The 15,743-nt window shown below is 32.2% G+C and overlaps 1 protein-coding gene across 1 annotated transcript; it reads right to left on the bottom strand.

The window, feature by feature from the left end:
* Positions 1-252: 252 nt before the first annotated feature.
* LOC139504652 (visual pigment-like receptor peropsin) lies at positions 253-11,386 on the bottom strand. The gene is made up of 6 exons (XM_071294677.1): positions 11,011-11,386; positions 6,807-6,966; positions 3,322-3,449; positions 2,611-2,707; positions 1,889-2,099; positions 253-904 (listed from the first exon to the last, which is right to left on the bottom strand). Exons 1-6 carry the CDS (start codon positions 11,090-11,092, stop codon positions 668-670), a joined length of 915 nt encoding a protein of 304 aa, XP_071150778.1. The 5' UTR covers positions 11,093-11,386; the 3' UTR covers positions 253-667.
* Between the last annotated feature and the right edge of the window lie 4,357 nt (positions 11,387-15,743).

The following is a 15,743-nucleotide window of genomic DNA, read 5'->3' as shown; positions in this document are numbered from 1 at the left end:
GAATAATTGCTATCTGTTTATGTTTGTTCTATTGTAGTTGGAAATGTGTATGTATCCTGTATTGCTTTTCCTTCCATGACCATTGAGTGCATGTAATATCTTTAATATAAGCTTTGGATTTCAAATATTTTGGCCACGAGCATCACTGAAGAGACATGTATTGTCGAAATGCGCATCTGGTGCAAGAAAATTGGTACCGTTAATTTTATTATAGATTCTTTCAAGCTTAGTTGTATATAGAAAAAAACTCTCTGCTCTAAAATATTTTATTTCTTTTTCATCTAGAGCTTCATTTACCAATTAGCACTTAAATTGTCTTTCTTTGACGAGTACAAAACAGTACGTCAATACACATTGTTCCTTCAAAAAGCCACAGTTACAATTATGCATGCTATATATTTACACGATTATATATAATTCGTTGCAAAACAATAAAGTCATTGAACAAATCAGACAACTTAGAATAATATAAGGTTCCAAAACGAGCAAATGTAGTTTAACTAAAATATAATTTGCCTGATAAGGTTTTATTCCTTAAGGATAATTTCAACTTTTTTACAGCCTCTTTGTAATTTTTGAATTGACAACAAAATACAAAGTTAGAACTAGGAATTTTGATCTTGCGACCATAAATTGACCGTATTGGAACCTCATAACATTTCAGTCATTATTTCTCTTTCTTTGCGGGTTCATCTAAGTATCCACCAAGCACGCCGTCTCTGATCTTCTCACTTGACAGCAAGTAGCCAATAGGGTAAAGAGCAGTACATCCTTTGGCGAATAATGGCGGAAGTGACGCAGCCAAACTAGATACTTCAGTGGAATCAGTTATCATTGACCAGCACATGAACATTCCATATGGACCCCATCCAATTATTACGAAGACAAGAAATCCAATGCAAATCTGAAACAAAACAACAAAAACATTCAGACTATTTTGATATCTGACTTAGAACATAATATTATTCATGGAGAACATTAGTTTCCGACTATTAATTCAAACTGAGGGTAATATTCCTCGTTTACAGTGATTATATATTTGAATAAACCATGTATATCATATCAAATATGTAAAGTTTGGGATACTACCGGGGATCTTCTGATTTGTGTGTGTGTGTGGTGTTTTATGTCCGAGGTCATTAGTTATGTCTCGGGTTTATATATCCTTGGACATGATGGTACTGAAACAGCTCATTACACAAAAGTTTCTGTCATCGGAAATGATCGAGAAAAAAAAAGAAAAATCGTAGTGGCTTGAAGGAAACACATACTGATGTATTAACGGTACATATTAAAACAATTTCTATGATAATCCTACATTTTTGTTAGATCTATGATAACATTTTAAGTTGGTGTCCTCGTCTAGATGACAAAAGTAATTTTTATACCAATTCTGATTCTCTACAAATGTCCTGGATGTGGCTAATAGAATAGAAAAAAGTAAATGGCTTGTTTATCAGTAAAACAACACTGTTATTGGGTTATTGTAGGTCTTGATTCTGGAAAAAAAATCTTGAAATCAAATTAGGGGTCTCCAACGATGTTCTTTGAGTTCAAAATTTGTTTGTCGCAGATCAGCGAGAAACCTGTCGTTTGCCTGCTTATTTATTGCAACACAGATATAAATATTGTATCCACACAACGTATAATTGTTGGTATTTTTTTCAGTAGTTTTAAAATACCATTCTGAAATACCAAAGTAGCAATGGATCCAGTTTACTGTAGCTTTGTGGTATAACATTTATTTCTACATATCTACAAGTAAGTTAACATATCAGTGTGGATAGTATGTTTCGATGTTTGACAAGGTTTTCTACAAAAAAAATTCTCTGGTTATTTCTATATTTCTATAATTTCAATACATGAACCTGATAAATTGAATACATACCCAACGTAACTGATAATTGCTCAGCCATTCATACTCCTGTCCACGGGTAACAACGATTGGCTTCTCTTGCTTGGTTCCAGATATACAGACTGCTGCGACAACGTACCAGAACAGACTTCCAAGACAAATACACAAACCATAGGTCAAGTGACTGGTATCTTTTTGTAGCCAGTTTAGTCCGCATGCTACTCCAGATGCTTCAGGGGCATAACTGTAAAAAAATATTTGAAAATTTGGTGGGAAAATCGAGTAATTTTTAAAGTCTTTAAAAATAATATTGCCCGCGTTTACACTTTAGCGAAAATAAATTTCATTTTTGATTTAGAAATAGTAATCTCCAGGATTGATTGTTCTCAATTAATGAAAAAAGTCTGAATTTGCATTATATGGTTCTATAATCACATTCTTGCTAAATTTTAGATATCGTATGTACCCCACCCCCCCCCCCCCCCCCCTGTACGTTTAACAGTTGCCTTAGTCCGACAATCAGTATATATATGGGCGTTGGTGATACAAGCATATCCGTACGAGCAGATTAAGATCCACGAAAACGATGTTTTTCGTTGCGTTTTAATTGAAACAATAGTATGAAGTTTCTTCATATCTTAATTTAATCATGAAATAATCCAATTCTATAACTGATACACGCATTTCTTTTATTAAAAACTGTTATCACTTAAACCGTATGCATGCATAGCATATTGTATACATATTAAACTTACGAACTCCATCCAAATAACGGGAAGAGAGCCCATAGTAGTGATGTAATCCAGACAACGAGGGCCATCATCCACCATGTCATTGTTGAAGACGAATCGTCTGCAGAGGAAAAAATAATAAATAGTGTGGATTCATTTATTTTTGTGGATACCAATTTTCGTGGCTTGAGGAAAACTTGCATATTCGGTGGATATATAATTTCGTGGTTTTGGCAAATCTGCATTCCTTCCTTTGAAAATATGTCATTCGTTGAACAATTAAATTCGTGGTTCCCCTGTACCCACGAAATCCACGAAAATTGGTATCCAACAAATATTAATGAATCCATAGTACGAGATTGTTGTTGCTTGATCCCCAAACACATTTCAAATAAAAATTGCCCCTTAGTTAGGAGTCTGTAATGTAGTGGTTGTAGTTTGTTACTGTATAGCGTGTATTTTTTCGTTTATTGTTATGCACATAAATCAGAACGGTAGTTTTCCTGTTTGGATTTTTTTCTGAATAACTTCGGGGCCTTTTGAAGATTGTTTTTTTGTGTTTCGGGTTTTGCTTATTGTTGAAAACCTACGATGGCCTTTAAATGCATGTTAATTCTGTGTTCTACGTCATTTGGTCACTAGTGAATAATTGTTTCATTGACGATCACACCGCATCTTTTGGTTTGTTTTATTGTCCAACAAGTATTGATATACCGTATGCATAGATATACTTACAGAATTCTGTGTAACGCACAGAACAGTATCTCTCGATACAAAGGGCGATAACAAAACCTAACGCAGCATATCCAGCCGTGTAGGACTCCACTCCATAAGCCTGACATCCAAATGTTTCAAATAGCCATCTAAAATGTAACATATGGATAATTTGTTTGTAAATGAATAAATTAATCTGTATTCAGAAGGGGAAAAACAGACTTTTTTATAGAGAGACTTCTATTGGTTAGTGCAACACAACTGATATACGATATATACTACAGTGTATTAAGTTCAAATAATATTGTATACCAAAACACATCTCTTTCAAATCAATATAATTTTATCAGTTTCGTACAATATATCTTTTATTAGTATCGGTGCTCAAATCTTTAGACTTGAATGAATTTTCCTCTATGCGTAGTACAGCATGCTTGTTAATTTCTAAAGAAGCTATTATCCTAGGGCTTGTAAAGTAAGACTTTGGTTGGCTTGCTTGCTTGCTTTCTTTGTATAAACGTTAGCTCAAGCATTGTTATTAAGATTGATATCAGCAAACAATGTATAAATGCATAGTTAAACATGTATATATTATATTAAAACTTGATTGAATATTATCACATTTGCAACTGTACAATAAACAAACAAAGCAAGCAAGCTAACCAAACATTTACACTACATGCATTAGGAAATTAGCTGTAAAGTTGTGTTGTATATGGATGTGGCTATCTGTTGTATTAATTCGTTTATGCAAATTAAAAATTTTAACTTCTGTAATATGTTTCTTTTAGTTTAAATATTTGAAGAGTAATACAAAAGCGAATAGAATTTGTTCTTACTCTTATATCACGTTCTAAAAGTAAATGATAAAAAAACCAACGCCGAACTCCAACGAAAGTCCCTTTATATGAAATAACAAAATCATAAGCTCAAACACAACAAGCAACTTTTACATTAATTTTCCGCCTTTTATATCTAATTAACTTTGCCTCCGAATAAGTTCCTCTTGGAATAATTAAAATTTGATATGCTTTTTAATCAGCTTCCATGCAACTCATTGTTCATGTTTTCTAATTTCCGATTATGTAAGTTATGTGCGTGATGTTGTTTAGCAGCATATTGCAAAGGTCATGCTTCTATCACTTTATATCTTCTTATGTTGTAAATAACAAATAAGAAGATACTATGCAGATGATTTATGTTGATCAATTTGACATGGTACAATCTACATTGTGCTTCTAATTTCCTAAATACTTTGATAATGATTGAAAAGTATCAAAACTAAAGCTGTTCTGACAAAAGCTGACTGTTTTGGCTGTTCTTCTTCCACCATCTTTATTTTGATATTCCTACAAAAGTGTTTTGCATTTATAGGCTTCTTTTTGGGGTTTAATAAGATCAAAGAAACGCTTTACGCGCACCTGTTGGAGACAATTCAAGAAACACTTGACAGAGCATAAATGAAAATAAAACAAACAGCTATGTGATAGTGCAACATCCTAAAACACAAATCATTCGAAAAATGATAACACCCGTTGAAGACTATTCAAGAAATACTTGACGCGCACATGTTGAAGACTATTTAAGAAACACTTGACCGCACCTGTTGAAGACTATTCAAGAAACACTTGACGCGCACCTGTTGAAGACTATTCAAGATACACTTGACGCGCACCTGTTGAAGACTATTCAAGAAACATGTGTCCGACACCTGTTCATGATATTTCAAGACACATGTATCTAGCACCTGTTGAAGAATATTCAAGAACCACGTATCGTGCACACATGTGGAAGATTATTCAAGAAATCCGTAACGTAATCACTTGTTGAAGATTATTCAAGAAACACGTATCGAGGGCGCAACTTGTTGAAGATTATCCAAGAAACACGTGTCGTGCGCATCTGTTGGAGAATATTTAAGAAAGTTGTGATGCGCACCTGTTGTTGAAGAACTATCAAGAAACTAGTGTCTTGTGACCTGTTGAAGATTATCCAAGTAAGATAAGTTGCGCACTTGTTGAAGATGACCCAAGAAACAAGTGCCGTGCACACCTGTTGAAAGTTATTTAAGAAAAAAGTGTCGTGTACATCTTTTGAATATTATTCAAGAAAAATTTGTCGCGCAGCTGTTAAAGATAATATGAGTGGGTTTAAACCAATTAAGGGGATAATTAAAACAACGACATAAAAAACCAAAAGCAAACCAGATGACTCCACAAATAATGCACAAAACATAAAACAGAAAACTAAAGACTATGCAACAATAGTCTCTGATCCACAGGCTCTAAGTGGACTGAGGTATTCCGAAATTATTAAGTTTTAAGGACAAAATTAATCGTAGTTGTAAATTGTTTTTCTGTTTGTACGTTTTCAGTGCTAATTAGTCGCTTGACCTTGTGCACTGGATAACAGTGCCAAGAACTAATAATTCCACTAATTGAAATGGATGGCATATTATTGAAACAAGACAAATTATAAGGATATAAATGAGTCCAGTCAAGCTTAGAAATTAATATCAATAGCTATTTCGAGATGATGTGATTAAGAAAGGTGATGTATACGTCAAAGAGTCAACAACAGAAAACCAAAGTCATCTGGTAAATACAGTGTACTGTCTTCAGCAACAGACAAGTGTCTATACAATGTTTATAAGCTATAAATCTGTAGAGTCCAGAAAATTTACTCGGATCTATAGGGAATAGCATGTCAAAAGCAGATACATTTATCATTTTAAACATCTCACTTTTTCAACTCAATCTAGCAGAGCAATTGTTATAAACAACGCGATACTACGGCGTAAACACAATTTGCGACAGTAAAATCTACGTTTTACGAGGGCCCAGCTTAAAATACAAATGGAGTCTGTTCTTGTCAGATATTTTCTTTATGTTACTTACATCAGATTCGTTTTGGGTATGTTGTTTTAGCTATATAAAAAAAAGGAGATGTGGTACTTAAGTGCTTTAAAAAACCATGAACTCTTTATTAGAAGTTATAAGAAAAGAAACTAACTGATCAAACAGGTGTATAGTCGTCCTTCGATTACAAGTGAGAGGCTTAGCTAGTATTAACCCAGGTTTAGGTCACCATTTTCTACAAATGGAAATGTCTGTACCAAGATAGGAATATGACTGTTGTTTTCCATTCGTTTGCTGTGTTTGAGCTTTTGATTTTGATATTTGATAAAGGACTTTCTGTTTTGATGAATTTTTCTTTGAGTTCAGTATTTTTTGTTATTTTACATTTGACTTGTCCCATAAATTATTTCATATATCAAAACTCTTAATATTCTTTCAATGGGTAGTCAACAAAGCCAGGTGATACATATATTATATTCCACTTATCAGAGAGGCAACATTTGGTTACTCATCCCAAAAGTAGTTTCTTATATTCGTTATTATTAATATTCTTTCAAGAAGCTGTGTTTTATTAAATGTCTACATATTAAAGAGGCAAAATTATTTGTATGTATTTATGCAGTAAGTGATATATCCTGATTTACTTACTTTCCTCTGAACGATGACAATCCAGCAAACGGAAATCCGAGACACACCAAGACATTGCTGAAACATAAGTTAATATGCAATACCTTCTTTGGTGCAGACACTACGTTTTCTCGTATGAACACATTCATTACCAAACAATTAGACAAAACTCCAATTGAACCTGAAAATAAATGAAAAAATATATATATATAAAAAAGAATAAAAAGAAGATTCAGATTCAATATTTTATTATAGTCTCACCACATACAAACATAAAATGAGAATCACATAAATAGATTAAAAACATTAAAACATTTGCATTGTATGCACCAATCTTAAAAAAAATTATGAGAGACTTTTAAGATATAATATATACATATAAACATATTTTTGCACATTTATATTTAAAATTTACAATATACATTTATATTAAACGACAGTAAAACATTTGTTTCCTTAAGAACTAGTGAAATAAAATACTGTTTCTTCTTAATAAAATATTGTTGCAGGTTTTGGCAACTATAGCAGCAACATTGTCGTTACTTATAGATTTTTCATTATCTAAAGAAACAGTTTAGACGTGACTGATCAACAGTTCCCAGAAAAAAAAGTCTTGGTTAGAGTTACAATAAGTGTACTTCAAAACAAAATTGAAAGATATCAATGAATACTCAAACTAAGTCGAAAACAGACTCTCAATGACTTGACACGAATAGAAGAACTGCGAAAAGTCAACTGTGTTAGTATATGCTTTCGCAAGAAGAAAAGACTTATATTGTATATAAAAAAGAAGATGTGGTATGATTGCCAATGAGACAACTATCCAAAAAAGATCAAAATGACACAGACATTAACAACTATATGTCACCGTACGGCCTTCAACAATGAGCAAAGCCCATACTTACCGCATATGTTCTCTTGAATCAGATCTTTTGCGAACTACGTAATTAGACTTATCACCGGGTTTTCTTTTGAAGCTGTAAGGTACCCCATGATGTCTATAACTGTTGACTCGTAAATAGCAATTCGACAAAATCTTTGATACTATCGTACGGTAATTGGTATTTTTTAAGGACACAAAATATAAAGACAAAGCAGGGAATCCCAAAAGCTTTCTTAATATGAAGCTTAATTAATTCTTTCTGTTCTAAAACTTCCTTTTAAATCAATTCAGCGTGATATCCTGATATTCGAGCAAATATGACACGATATTTAAACATCATTTATATTTCCTAATTAAGATTTCCTACTTTCAGCAAGAAGTAAATAGGATTATATACGGATCATAATTAACCTTGCTGTCTGTTGAAAGAGAAGCGAAGCAATCGGATTCCATCGAACTATTCGACATACAAGACACTATGCATTGCATTAGGCGTGATTAGCTACGAGATGAGTTGACAGTGCAGCTTACTGCATTTCCCAGTAAATGTTATCGAATCGTTATATATTTCATCTTATTATGTAGATTAAAAAGGCGGAGAACATTACAATGATAGTCTTACTGTATTACTAGCTTTATGTGCCGATTAAGTATTTAGTATACGTGCATGGCTAACCTAATTGGAAATATTCTAGATGAAAAATATCACTCTAACGTTTGAAGTGTTGTCAGCATCTATTGAACAGACATTTTCTCCATGTCCTAGTTAGTTAAGGGCTTAAAGCTGACCTAGATAGTCGACCACTAGAAAAATCGTCAGAAAATATCAGCAATCTTATATTTAGCTAGATATGTATGTAAGTTTTTAAAGTGACCGGTATGGACCTCATGTAAGCAACTCCGTAGATTGCTGAATATAGCCCACACCACTACAAAAATAGTTTGTTGTCAAACTGTGAAAGAAGTATTATATCTTGGACTGAGAATATATTTAGCTACTTTATAAAAGCAAAACAGATGATTATATCGAAGATATCCAAATTTTGAAAGTAGACGCTTATTTACAAATAATTAGAGTTAATTATCATAATTTACTTATATAAAAAGGGCAGATCACTCAATTTATCTCAGAACATGAGATCGGTTGTCACTTGTGTTCGGAATCGCTGTTTTACATATGTTCAGGACTTGATAATCAGAATAGATGACTAGACTCTTCTAGCATAGGAAAGTGGAGGCAAATAAAGATAATCACACTTTACTACAACAATGAACAACTGACTGACGCAGATATGTTATATATCATTTCAAAATGAAATATGTTTTGCTTTATTATGAATTAATCATAAAAGTGAAGTTACTAGCTCCAAACGTATAGAATCATAAAATAGAAAATAATTAATAGCTTTAGAGAAATTTAATTCAATAAACAATCCGGATCTTTACCTATGACAATTATCGTCATAATGGGCTCAACAATTACAAGCATGTTCAGAAAGAAAAAAAAAAACACTTTTGCGTCATCATCAACAGAATCCAAAGCGGCTTCTACATCTCCATGTCATTATTTAGCAATGAATTAAAAAATAATAATGTTAAAATCACAAATTAAGCAGTTTTAATTGAAACAATGTGCATGCATTGTACAAAAATATAAAAACGTAAATAAAGCAGATGAAAGGGAACATTTGGTCCACAGTCCACATGATATTGATCAAGACAAACTTTAGTTTTATAGTATTCAATTCAAATCTTTTCAATTATGTGTCTAAATCTTAAATGCATCTGGGCGAATGAAGTTCCTTCTTATGAATGACTGGTGTTTTGGCAAATACCACTCCATGATACTGTAAACCAACTTATTTTCGCGGATATTTTATTTCGCGTTATACAATTTAGTTCAATTAGCGGATTTTAATATTCCCGATTTTCTGATTTACTTGATAGATTAATAAAGATTTACTTATTCGCGACGATTTAGATTCGCTTTATTTTTCTCCTCGCGAGTCGCGAAAATAAGTTGGTTTACAGTATATCAGTAGTATCAAATATCATTGGAAATGTTCAAGTTAAACGTTTGATTTCATTCAGTTATTCCTTTGCTACCAAAAGACTACATTTTATGAAGCACAAAAATGATCAAGCTTCTTCGTGGAGTGTAAAAAAGGTATACCCATTTTAACAAATACCATGACAGAGAGGGTAAAAGGCGTATTCTTATGCATACTAGCAGAGCGGTGATATATATATATATATATATATCAGTCTAAAAACTGATATAATGTTTTCCTTATCTGCATAGTATCGCCCATTCTAGACGATCCGGTACGTAGTAAATTTGCTGGTTGGTCCTTTCTATAGACTTATATATATATATATATATAATATATATATATATATATATATATATATATATATATATATATATATATATATATATATATATATGGACGATGTTTCATTAGCTATAAGAAAAAAAACATGAAAAATATATTTGCTATTAACCAATTATCATCAGCGCAGTAGTAAGTACCAACATTTGTAGCACTCCGTTCTAAATTGTTAATTTACAAATAAAGAATCTTTTATAAATATAAATGTTTCAACTCCCTCAGGCACATTTGACCTTAGACGGATTTGTCTTTTATAAAATTGAGAATGGAAATGTTTGTATCATTTGTGCTTAATACGATAGCTTAGTTTCAACTGTTCCGGTTTTTATAAATCATTGCCTTTCAAATAGTCGACTTTGGGCTTTTAAAAGCTGATGCAGGTAAACCCAGACAGAAAGATGCGAAAATTGTATAGTGTTGTTTTCATTCTGCATAAGGTAAAATTAAGGATGGAGTATAGATTTACACTGCTACTTGACTGATAAGATACATCACCAAAAACTTTCGTCAGAATTTGAAGTTTATTTTATTTTTTCCCCAGATTGGCTTTAATTAAATTATACAAAATTTTGAGATTTTGGAAGTCTATAATATGCTATATAACAGGATAAAACAAAGTCGTGTTTAGTTGTTGCATAACTAAAAGCATTTTAATATAGTTGTTATAACTAAAGCTCATCTACGTGCAGTCATATAATTGGAGAAATAAAATGGAAAATATAACTAAGTATACAACGTACGTCAAAAATGAATGGAAATTCCTATAGTAAACAAAATGTTAATTTTCTGGAAAAGTTAACAATTCCACATGCATGTAGAAATTCTGAGATTCAAGGTAAAATTCGTCAAAATTGCTCTTTTCTATTGATCATTTAAAATAAAATATAGCTGTACAACAAATACAATAAGAAAAAAATATTGAAAATGAATAAACGAAAAATTATCTTACCAAGAATAAAATATAGACATCCTACTCCACGATGTTCCAAATCTGAAAAATGTCCACGACCAGATCCGACGATTGTTTCCATCTTTAATGTTCGATCATCAATGTATATAAGATGAATTTGGCTTTGTCGCGAAATCTGCTTATAAGATTCACCTGTCACGCTATTGGTTAATATATATATAGCGCTGTGACATACCGTATTCCGTAAGAAATGACAGAACTGTGAGATCTGTCAACGAGTAAATGTGATTCTATTTAACACCTTGTGTCAAGTATCAAATAATCGTTAACTATTGATTGTTGGCTCGTCTGGACTATAATTAGTAATCGACTATATAACTAATTTCTTATTATATAATTCCTTAGGATTAATGGATTTTTTTTTTATATTTCCTCAAATTTTCTACAATAAAAAAATCTAAAATAATTAGTTTTAAGAACCAAATTTTGTTGTTGCTATTTTAACAATCAAATATAATTTTCTTCGTGAAAACCATGGAAGTATTGTCAATATAATACTTCCATGGTGAAACCGAGGACGTATAACTAACGCAGGCCCTTGGTGGAACTATTTCAATTCAAATATAAATTGACATGAAATATTTCAAGCAGCCTTTGACAAATAATCAAAATAAGACACACAATAGGTGTAGTCAAAAAATAAAACAAGAGCAAGTCAGTTTGTGAATAATTTCGAAACATGGAAGAAGAAAAAAACGCCGACCATCTTAATATCCTCTTATAAAGTTCCCCTCACTTTGAGTTAAAAATGGTAGGTCTTTCGTTTTTGTTTTCCTGGAGGTAACTCTTGGATAGAATGCTAGCAAATTATAGAGTTAGCTCCCCTTAATTGTTTAAAAAAAGAAACCAATCTTTATTTCGTGAACCATTGCACATTGTGAACTTAAAAGAATGTTAAACGGGTTTAGTTGGTCATGTTTTCACCACTGTATGATTCGTGAGCAGATTGGCACTTAAATGTGACTGGACTGAGTTTTATTTGATTGATTGCTCTTAGGGAAAATGTTCAGTGGCAAATATTATTAGTTACATAGTGTGTTAGTGACCTAATACGATATATACGGGGTCAGTAAATTCCATATTGACCCCATATGGAATTTATTACAGACCATGTATATGTCGTATTAAATCACTAGCACACTATGTAACGAATTTATCTTACTGACTTTCTTAATTTCCTGAATTTAGACTAGACCACATCTTCGTATTTTCATATTAAAGTGTTCTTAGAAATGTATAGGCGGTAAGATAATTATGTATATTGATTTAGAGATGCGAACAAGTTTAAGTAGATATAAAAGGTAAATTGTACAATGTTGGTTGAATGGAAAGAAGACCAGTGCATTGTGATTGTCTCATGAAAAGAGGGTGATGTTGGATGGGATCGACAGTTTACCTTGCAATGGGAAACGGAACAATCAGAGAGTTGTTGGAAGTATACTCAACAGACAAAGAAAGTTATACTTCCCCACACAAGGCATAATTTGATTTTTAAACTTCTGTTTGCTGATTACAAATAAATTCATTATACTCTTACCTCATCTTCCTGTATCTATATAACGATCGATTTCTACCACACTAAACAATCTTCGAAAGAGAACGTTTAATATGAAAATCTATCGTGATATTTTAACGATTAAATGTTTTCAAAGATTTTAAGCCCTAAGAGATTCAACAGTAAATAAATAATGCTTGTTTCTGTGGTAATACCTTTCAATAATTCAAAGAATAAGCGTTTAAGTCATAACATAAATGTTGGTTTGATCGATTTCCTTACATATTTAAGGTAATTTAAAACTTAAATAAAAAAAATATTAAAATAAATATGATTTTAACATCAACAAGATAATCATGGGACCTGTCTAGTTTTAAAAAAAACTATGACACATTGTCTTTTTGGATTTGTTGGTAGTTTCTGTCTCATTGAGAAATATTACATATCAACTTTTTTCGTGTAGAAGTCTGAGACCAGTGTGCTCTGTTTTTGTTTCTTATGGATTCCGAGAGCAAAAGCAAACAACAAAACGGACCTTCAATATTCCTTCAGTATGAGTGATAAAAAAAAATTGTCCGCAAAACCGCTTACTATGCCCGAATCATTCGGAGAAATTCGATCCCAATTTCTTAAAATTGTGCATATTTTTGAATTCATACATTTAGCATATGTCCCGATTCTGTGCTGATGAACTCTGATACATTCAGAGTATTGAGCAGTTTAGTTTTGACTTGAGAGTTTGAATGTCTCACATATACATTTTGAAAGCTATCATGCTATCAGCACGTGCATGGTTTTTTACTTATTGGAATATTTCAAAAGAATTTAAGAGTCAAGAAAATCGATATACTACTGTTCAGTCGGAAACCCGGTTGAAATAGAACAAAAGAATCGAAGCTCTTTGTTAGAGAAGGCGCTAAATGCTTACTGTAATGTTTACTATAGTGACAAAAAAATTAAAAGTTAATAGAAACAAACAAAATTACAATTTTCTTCTCAATAACGAAGTGTTTTATTTTAAAAACACTATTTGCATAAGTTTTCAATTTATCTAGTACATAGTCAAGCAAAACAATTAGATATCAAGTCGACGACATGTGTAACTTTCAAGTTGGATGCAGACTGAAATGCATAACCTCCGATTTTTTTTTAAATTTACCACGGACGGAAAACATATCAATCTAATAGTTCAGTAATTTTCGTGTCGTCCTTCCAGTATGTGACCCAAGAAAAAAATCCAAAAAATGGGTAACAATTGTATCGAAAAGAGAGAATCGAGTGCACCTTTTTCTGTTAGGGCGTGTTTGAGTTGAATATTTTGTCTTAATATCGTACAAAGCAAGAATATTTCATACATCGTTTCGCTTCAGATTCTATCATTTTTGTATATCAAAGCTACAGGTTGACTTTATAACATAAAAAAATCACAGTACTAAAATATGAAATATATGGGTCAAGTGAATACCGATCTAATGAATCACAAAAACAGAGTAAGTGTGTTCGAATAGCTATTTTTTTTACTGAAAGTACTTGACGACAGTCTTTCAAGTTGGATGATGAAAATGCATATCTTCGAAAAATTAGAATTTTTTGTGTGTGATAACCAGGGTTTATAGTCTTCAACCACTAAAAAAATCTAGTCTGCCCTTCCACGAAATATTTAATTAGATTTTTTTTAAATGTTTATGAATTTTCGAAAATTCCACCTGACAATAGTTTTAAGTTGAATCAATGCAGATCATTAACTGATGCTCATTAGCTAGTTGATACATTTGTCTTTTAAAATACAACTGACATATAAGGATCGTAATGGTGCTATGTGGATAAAGGAGTAGGTCCAGTAAGACCCCTTTTTGGCCCCAAAATATAGCAGTTTTACAAAATTGTTAAAATGTAAACTTTCAGTTATTTATTGGACAGTAGAATGCTTCTGCTACATAAATATGGGCTGTTTTTGACAATACAATGCACAGTTATCGGGTACTAGCACCATTAAGTCATGCTAAATTACTGAAATCTTCACAATTCTAGCATTTTAGTTAAATTTTAGACAGTTTTCGTGTAAAACGAAAGTGGCCGCATTCGTGTTCATCCTTAATATTGAAATGTAAGTTGTATTTTATGATAATACATAACATATATAAAGGTTGAGGATGAACCCGGATGCGGCCACTTTCATTTTTGACAAAAACCATCAGAAAAGTGACATGTTTTGGCATATTTGGTAGATTTTTCATATTTGAGCTTGAATCGGATCGTTTTTAGTGACTAAATCAGTTAAAATCTTTCACTTAAACTAATTGATTCAAATGAAATAGACACTTAAGTGTTTAAAAAGTGGTCAAAATCTTTCGTCAGATGAACCTGAAATTTGAGGCCAAAATCGGTCCTTACCGGACCTACTCCTTTCGGTTTCCGAGAGCAAATTTGGCAGCGCGTCATCCCTACAATGGCTTCCATTTCTACGATTGTGAAAATGAACTGGCGTAATGAGGAGATAATTTTGACGAAGTAGAATCCTGACTGTGTTTGCTAGCATTCAGTCATCTTTATATAGGTTGCCTTAAATAAATGTCAGGATAAAACAACCAAAAATAGACTTTTTTCATACATGACTGATAAAATCTGACTGAGTTTACGACTTTTTTTCCAAAAACGAAAATTACCGATTCAAAGCTTCTAGAAATATGGAAGCAATTAAGCAATTAGCATCTTCATGTATTACACGTCCCAAACAGGTGCTCCGCAGGGCGCAGCTTTATACGACAGCAGAGGTCGAACCCTGAACAGTTGAGGCAAGTGTGGACAACACATTCAAGCTTGATACAGCTCTGAATTTGGATTGTGATCAAATTTTTGACATTATATGGGTTTTCTTACACAAACAAATGTTAAGATCTTACAAATCTATTCACAATCTTGTGCAATTAAAGATTTCTTCTTCAAACTTTTCAAAATTTGAAAACTACGTCCCACTCCTTTTTTTGCAATTAGTCCAAAACCTGACATTTCTTTATACATAATTTACAAGTAGAGTAAGGGAGGTAAATCTGAACATGCTCAACATTGTATGTTAAATGTTTTTGAGTTACCTCCCTTACACTGCTTTTAAATTGTCTTAATTGTCCATTGACCAGAAAAACCTAGTTTTTCCCCTTTTTGTGCCCCTATTTCCAAACCATTTTGAGCCATAACCCCAAGGTCAATACTAACTATC

This window comes from Mytilus edulis, unplaced genomic scaffold (genome assembly GCF_963676685.1).
Source record: "Mytilus edulis unplaced genomic scaffold, xbMytEdul2.2 SCAFFOLD_1293, whole genome shotgun sequence".
NCBI classification, from domain to species: domain Eukaryota; kingdom Metazoa; phylum Mollusca; class Bivalvia; order Mytilida; family Mytilidae; genus Mytilus; species Mytilus edulis.
The sequence above is the reverse complement of the archived record's forward strand: the minus strand, read 5'-3'. Positions and strand labels throughout refer to the sequence as shown.

Excerpts from the sequence above, each read along its gene's own strand:
- LOC139504652 (XM_071294677.1), bottom strand. The coding sequence starts at position 11,092 with ATGGAAACAATCGTCGGATCTGGTCGTGGACATTTTTCAGATTTGGAA. Across the intron at positions 3,450-6,806 it reads TTGTCATCGTTCAGAGGAAA|ATGGCTATTTGAAACATTTG; the intron begins GTAAGTAAATCA and ends GTTACATTTTAG. Across the intron at positions 905-1,888 it reads GCAATTATCAGTTACGTTGG|ATTTGCATTGGATTTCTTGT; the intron begins GTATGTATTCAA and ends GTTTTGTTTCAG.